Source organism: Gastrolobium bilobum, unplaced genomic scaffold (genome assembly GCF_033153095.1).
Source record: "Gastrolobium bilobum isolate Gb01-03AN ecotype WA unplaced genomic scaffold, APGP_CSIRO_Gbil_v1 utg23322, whole genome shotgun sequence".
In the NCBI taxonomy this organism is placed as follows: Eukaryota; Viridiplantae; Streptophyta; class Magnoliopsida; order Fabales; family Fabaceae; genus Gastrolobium; species Gastrolobium bilobum.
In genome coordinates, this window is record NW_026900017.1 from 77,943 (window position 1) to 85,860 (window position 7,918).

The 7,918-nt window shown below is 33.8% G+C and overlaps 1 protein-coding gene across 1 annotated transcript; it reads left to right on the forward strand.

The window, feature by feature from the left end:
• Positions 1–1,804: 1,804 nt before the first annotated feature.
• On the forward strand, positions 1,805–7,437 carry LOC133294873 (cytosolic Fe-S cluster assembly factor NBP35-like). The gene is made up of 4 exons (XM_061493632.1): positions 1,805–1,933; positions 3,749–3,792; positions 3,893–3,994; positions 6,214–7,437. The coding sequence occupies exons 2-4, from the start codon at positions 3,756–3,758 to the stop codon at positions 7,140–7,142; spliced, it is 1,068 nt and encodes a 355-aa protein (XP_061349616.1). The 5' UTR covers positions 1,805–1,933; positions 3,749–3,755; the 3' UTR covers positions 7,143–7,437.
• Positions 7,438–7,918: the final 481 nt, after the last annotated feature.

Below are 7,918 nucleotides of genomic sequence, written 5' to 3' on the forward strand. Positions count from 1 at the left end.
CAATAATATTACTTCAAATATGATATTTGAGCATGTGTTTGAATCTCTCTAGTATTATCTTTGGGAGGAGTTTAAAATCTTAATCCGGACCCGTCCCGAATCGAATTAATTGTGAAACAATAAACCGATTGGAATATTTTAAAAAAGAGAAAGATGATATTTGAAGATAACCGGCTAAATGGAAAAAAAATAGCATGAAATACCTGACAAAAAAAAAATGAGATGGTGAATGGAGGAGTCTTTTTTAAAAATAGTATTTGCAAATGACGTGCTTGAATTTAGCTTTAGAAGTGGCTAATGGGTTTATATGGTAAAAGAGATTGCAAAAGAGATGTTCATATATTCTGTTTAGCTGGTCTAAAAGTAGCCTTAGAACAACAATGAATTAACATAAAGCCAGAAGCATTAAATGGAAAAGAGATGTTCACAAGCTTCCTGGTCGCAACTCAATGAAGTAAACATACACTACATGTTTATCTCTCATCCATAAAAAAGATGAAAAAAAGAAAAAGAAAAGAGAAAGGACAAAAACAGAATTGTATTTTTCTATCAAATAATTTAATTCAATTTTTTTAATAATATTTTAGCCTATCAAATAATTTTTTTTAATTTTCTTATCAAACTTATTTTTTCATTATATTTTTAATAGTTATAATTTTTTTTTATCTTCTATCAAACATCGGCTTTTTCACCCTTTTGCCCCTTATTAATTAATTAATAACCATTTTGCCCCTGATTTGAAACTATTTATCAATCTGTCCCTCTTTAATCGACTACCTTGCATTTTTAATCGACTAAATGGCCAAAACAGACAAAAAATGGTTGTTGGGAGATTTAGTCGACTAAATCTCCCTATTTAGTCGACTAAATCTCCATATTTGACAAAAAAGAGAGTAGCCAGTATGATTTTAATCGATTAAGTAGGGAGATTTAGTCGATTAAATCTTTTAACAACCATTTAGTCGATTAAACATGCAAAGTAGTCGATTAAAGAGGGGCAGATTGATAAATAGTTTCGAATCAGAGACAAAATAGTTATTAATTAATTAATAAGGGGCAAAAAGGTCAAATAGCCATCAAACATCCCCTTGAAATAGGCAAGTCTTTTCCTGGTATTATTTTTTAGAGTAATTTAAAGTTTTAATTTCATAAATAGCCTTGAATCGAATTAATTTTAAAACGATAAACTAATTAAAATATTTTTAAAAAAATAGGCAAGTCCATATATCCTTATTTTATTTGCTTTTATTATATCATCATTTCTTCATTATAATTCCCGTATCCACTAATTGAATAAGCTGAAGTATTTAGGCTATGTTTGATTAATGTTTTTAAAAATAATATTTTAGTTTTCAGAACAAAAATATAAAAAAACTCGTAAGACCTGTTTTATAAAAAATGTTTTAAAAATTATAACAATTTTTTTGTTTTTAGAATTAAATTTAGAGAACATGTATGAGATGTTTTTGTTTTTTATTTTGATTTTTAACTTTTAAAAATAAAATAAAATATAGAAAACAACTGTTTTTATAACTAGTTTACAAAACAGTTTTAAGAACAAAAAAAACAGAACACAATCAAACAACATGGTCTTAGGAGACGTTTGGTACAGGAGAAATTTTTATTTGTTCAAGAATCTCAATTTTTAAAAATATATTTTTTACATTCAAGTTTATTATAATATCTTGAAAATTTAAAATTTTAAAAATTTCAATTTTCCGATAATCTGACAAAAATGCGTGTAACAAACGGTGACTTAGTTTTTTTTTTCCCTTGCCTTTAATTGATTCTGTGCGTTTTGCACATTGCATCATCTAGGTTATACTTTTATCTTATTTTATATTTATTTATTTTTCAGTTTCTTCTCCCTCAGCGTTCTTCGTTTTCGCCTTCTCCAACTCTCTCTGCACGCAAGAGTCGCAGCCTCTCTCTGGTAAGCCTTCGTCCTCTGCTCTGATTTTTTCTCCGTGATTTCGTTCATTAGTTTGGAACGCTACCATGAGAGATTTAGGTCATCTGCGTTTGGGAAATTTGGACAAGAGAAAGTTAAAACACCAAATTTTATACTCAGTTTAGTTTTATGCAGTAAACTATGTTATTGAATGGGGATTTTCTGCACAAGACTAAACTTGGTAGATATTTGCCACCAGTTTTTTAAGATGGTTTTCTTTTATAAAATTGAACGTAATCAGAAATTGTTTTCCCCCTAATCAGAGTCTTAATCTTGGTCCTGCTGTCCAAATTAATTTGATGCTTTAAAGGGGCCAAACTTTCTATTTACTATTAATTTTTCTGACCAGCATGTATTGTGATTATTTGATTTATTTTATAGGTTTAAGCCGGAAAAAGTCACCTGATAATAATCACAGTCCAGTTTGCTAAACCAAGTTATTATAATATCAAGTTGAAATTTTCTGCATAAACTGTTTGATGCTCATGGTTTGGTGTCCTGTTCTGTTCTGCGTTCTTAGAATGGTTCATGTGTGTTTAATTTTGACAAGAAAACTCATCATACTGCATACTTTTTCCATGCTATTCAAGGAGAATTCAGCTTGATAGAAAATGCACGCACATACCCCACAAGTTTCTGTCGTCCAAAGGGATAATATTCTGCATCAATGATTACTAATTTCTTTGACAGTATAATCTATCAAGAATTCTCGGATTCCTGTTTGTCTTACTGTGTTGCTGCATAATTTTTTATCAAGACAACATTTTGCTAGTCTAGGATCAAGGAGGGCTGGTTACATAATTTTGTTTTGGGACTCTTTCTCTTTGGTTGCTCCTGTTTGGACTGAATCTAAACATCCTAGCACCTTTGCATGTCACGGAACTAGCTTAAATATCTGGTGTTTTATTGAGCTTGATATATTAGCAAACTGAGTTCTATTTGGTTGGATTAAAATTTTGATTTCTGGTTTTGTTAGATAAAGGATTCTAGAAGGAGTATGTGTGCATGTGAATGTAATATTATAAATATATTTGGAACCAAATCTGTGGATGAAGATTGTGAGCTATTATGGATGAAGATTATATTGGATGATCTTGGGATAAAGTATGAAACTCCTATGAAGTTGTTTGTAACAACAAATGAGCCATTAGCATGTCTCATATTCCTGCTTGGCATGATAGAAATAGAACTAAACATATTGGGAGACCGACATTTCATAAAATAGAAAGTAGATAGTGGACTAAATACCACAGCATATGTTTCTTCCGGGGGTCTAGTTGGCAGATGTGTTAACTAAAGGACTTCCTATGAAGAGGTTTCAAGATCTTACTCGCAAGTTGGGAGTGATAAATATCCATTCATCGGCTTGAGGAGGAGTGTTGTAAAAGTACCACATCAGTCCCGCATACTTTACCCCTCAATGTTCTTTGTAAAATCATTGTAATTATATTATTATAGAATATTCTGTTACCATAGATTAGTGGTTATTTTAAGCAGCTAAATATTTAGCTAGGTCTATATATTAGAATGAGCATGTGTACGGTTTAATCAATTAAGAAATAATGTTTAGCATTTTTCCTCCCAAGTTTTCAAAACATTTGTTTGTTTAACTCATTTTCTTTTCGAGTTTGACCTTTCCTTTGATTCTATGTTCTTACTTTTTGCTTGGCATTGCAAGTTCAGTGTTTGCCACTAAAAGCCTACATCGTCTATCTCATCTTTATTTGTCACATATGTTCTTCCTTCCTCCTTCCTTCAAATAATTAAACCTTTCGTTTTTTTCTTTAACACGAGAAGAGCTTCCATGGAAAACGGAGATATCCCTGAGAATGCCAATGAGCGTATGTATATTTTTTTTTTTTTTTTTTTTTTGAATTTCTATTTGCTTCTATATATGGCTATGAATACGACTTTTTTTTTTTTGTATTGTGGCATTTACAGATTGCCCAGGTCCTCAGTCCGAATCTGCTGGAAAATCTGATGCATGCGAAGGATGCCCAAATCAGCAAATTTGTGCCACTGCCCCCAAAGGACCTGACCCTGGTACCCTCCACCTTTATCTTTTGCTTTTATGCTTCTTTCCAATAACTATCAACTACTTCAAAATGACATGATTTATTTTTATAAGTTTGTTCAGGCATCATAGCTAATGATTCTGGAATTTGGGACTATTTCTCAGTTTGTTGTGAACCCAGTGTGCTCACTTTGTGGATATTGCTAGTAGTATGATTTCTCCTCAGGCTCGTTGTAGTTGTAGTCAATGCTTATATCATTATATGTGTTGACTACCAAGGAAAGGGAGTGAATCATCTCCTTCATAGTTCATACCCTTGTTATCTATCATATGTTGGATTTTGGGATGTCATTTCATGTCAAGAAATTTTAAAGCAAGGACTAGGGACGCATGTGATATGATGTTGTTTTGCCTAGTTCATTTATTGTTCGGTCTAGTTGGTGTTATTAATTCATTTGATGTTTGATAGTAGGTATTGCTTTGTTAAGAATTTATTATGTGATTTGTGAATATAGTTTTAGGTAATTGAATGAAGGTTAGCTTCAAACTAAATTCTTTTCTGATTGTCCTGTTAAACATCCTAAGTGTTGTACAAAGTAATAAAGAAACCATTCAGTAAGATTGATTTGCTCCTAATGTAAAAGAAAATTTTAGAAATTTGTTTATTGTAGTTTCTAGGTATTCCATTCTTTGTTTGTCCTCATTTGTTTTGGAACTTGTGTTGGCAAATTTTTTCAATCAGACCTACTGATTGAAAATGCTTTTTGGCCCTTAGTATCAACCCTCCATATTGAATTTATCCATTGTTGGATTTATAGTTCTTAGTATTGTGTATTAGGGTTTATCAATTGTTAAGGTATAATAGCTGATCTTGCATATGTTAGTTTTAAGTCTTACCATGGATACTACCCATCAAGATGCAGGACCTAGTGAAGGCAACATAGCCCCAGTCGTGCGCAATGCGCAGCCTGGGATCACTGAACGATCCCCGCTTGAAAGAACCGTCAACTTTCTACTCGACAGCATTCGCATTGGAACATTCTACAACAACCATCCTAAATACAGGAGCTATGTTCATTTAAAGAGAAATCAAATCTTGAACAGCCTTGTGAATCTGTACACACAGATTTTCGCAGCCCACTGGACCCATATCCGTATGTTAGTTGAAACTTTCCCATTTGGACCAGAGTTTTCTGGTAATCATTAGCGCCATGCGGCCGCTGTTAACATAAAGACTTGTTAACATAAAGACTTAAGCCAACTGGTCATAATAAAATACCCAAACTCTAGTTAGTGTATTGTGCATGGGGGAGGGAGACAGACAATAAGCACCTGCTACAGGCTCTCAAAACAAGTGTGCTTCTTTGTTTTGTGACAAGAAGTTCGTAACAATATATTTTGAAGAGCATTCTGCCACTGCTCTGCATCCAAGAGCTTTCCACCATAGCTCTTTAAATATTTCTCTAATTCCAGTTTGACTCAAGCCTAGGTGTGACTTGGCATCTTCCATCAATTCTCAAAGGTCTCAACAGTATTGTTTTATTCTTCACAGCACAAACCAAGGAATTGGGAGTTACACAACGGGGCAAAACTTGATTTTTAATCTAATCTATGAAATAAACATATTTTGTTAGTTTTCCAAGTAGCATTTTGGTCTTTGAGGTTGCATTTATCTTAATTCAATGTATTTATCAATTCAATGTTTCGATCAACACACTCGTTGTGCAATAAGCCTTGTCTATCATTCGGTAATTATTCAAATCTGATCCCATACAGTTCATGATACATTAAAAATTATGTTTTTTAAGATAGTTATCATATGGCACTAACAAGTAACAAGTATGAGTTGGATTGCATTTCATTTTTTAGTGTTCTTGTCATGCTTTCACTGACAGATGGCTTGTATAACTAGCTAGCTTGTGACATGATTTATATAATGTGTTCTTCTCTCTAATAATAGTTCGAAGGATGATTAAGATATTTGATCAGCAAGTTAGTACTTCGAAACTGATTATTTTTATCCTAGAAATATTCTTTTTGGCTCCTCTTATTGTCCCTTTATCGTTAATGGTGATAGAGCATTTTTTTCTTGACGGAAAAAACTGGTGCTTTCTTGCTATTATATTTTTTCTGTAGAAATCTTTGTTTTGTTTGAATCGAGCCTTCTGAATTTTAGAAAAATTTCAAATTCAATTGCCTTCATTTTAAAGAATTTTGGTCACCTTGTCTTCTACATTTGTCTCTGCAGATCTGGTTGCCATTGCAGAAAGAATGACTACTGTGAAACATAAGATATTGGTCTTATCAGGGAAGGGAGGAGTTGGCAAGAGCACATTTTCTGCCCAGCTAGCATTTGCTTTAGCGGCAAGGGATTTTCAAGTGGGTCTTCTTGACATTGACATTTGTGGTCCAAGCATCCCAAAGATGCTAGGCCTAGAAGGTCAAGAGATACACCAGAGCAACCTTGGGTGGTCCCCTGTCTATGTGGAGTCCAACCTTGGGGTCATGTCTATCGGGTTCATGCTTCCTGATCCTGATGAAGCTGTTATATGGAGAGGTCCACGCAAAAATGGGCTTATCAAGCAGTTTTTAAAAGATGTCTACTGGGGTGAAATTGATTTTCTAATTGTTGATGCTCCACCTGGAACCTCAGATGAACACATTTCAATTGTTCAATGCCTTGATGCCACTGGAGTAGATGGTGCAATCATAGTTACTACTCCTCAGCAAGTCTCTCTTGCGGATGTGAGAAAAGAAGTGAATTTTTGCAAGAAAGTTGGAGTGAAAGTTCTTGGGGTTGTAGAGAATATGAGTGGCCTGTGCCAGCCCATCACAGATTTCAAGTTTATGAAGTTGACAGATAATGGAGATCAGAAAGATGTTACAGAGTGGGTTTGGGAATACATGAGAGAAAAAGCGCCTGAAATGCTGAATTTGATTGCTTGCAGTGAAGTGTTCGATAGTAGTCGTGGTGGAGCAGTGAAGATGTGCAACGAAATGGGGGTACCTTTTCTTGGTAAGGTTCCTTTAGATCCGCAGCTTTGTAAGGCTGCTGAAGAAGGTAGATCCTGCTTTGCTGATAAAGATTGTGTTGTGAGTGCTCCAGCATTAAAGAAGATTATAGAGAAGTTGATGGAAACTAATGGGCTGTCAATGTTAGTAAGTAATGGAGTGTAGCCGATTTGCTTTATGGTGATCTTTGTAAATTAAAATCTAATTTTGTCTCTGAACCTCGTTACACAGAAAAATTTGTTTAGTACTTTTGTTTTAAGGCATGTAAAACTATGATACGGGGTTGAGACATTTTGGGACTAGAAAGTATTAGTTTTCAGGTGCACTATGCAGTACGCTCTTTTCAATATAGTTACAGACAATTTTATAGTAAAATAAGTTCCCCATTTTGTGTGACATTGTAAGTTGTATTCTGTCTGAAATGTTTATTTCGACTGTGGATTTTTGTGATTATATTTTCTTCAAGTACATTGGAGTTGCTATTCTTTGAGTTGCATTGGAATTTTGTTTTAAATTGAATGTGACTTGGTCAAGTGACACTGTTTAGCTCGAATCCTTTCGTTGGTAAACTATTCATGTAGAATTGGGACGCGAAATCTCGTTCAAAGTTTAAGTTGCATCTGAAAGAGTTGTCCATAATTGATCAGCTATATATGGAGAATTGGGACGACTGGTACATTTAATTCCCCGCTGATCATATTTTGTGGATAGCTGTCATAAAGTTACTGATCTGCAATACTAAATGCGAAGAAGCTAATCCGAAATATAAACGTGATCGTTACAATTACCTTAGGTTGATCCAAGAAAATACTTTAACAACGTATGAAACATCAACTTGATCTGAATTTCCACTCTATCTTTTCTTTTATGCAGTTGCTAGATTGCTATAGTTTTCAGTTTTCACATCTATGTCATGGGCGAGTTCGTAAGAATTTCTCCTG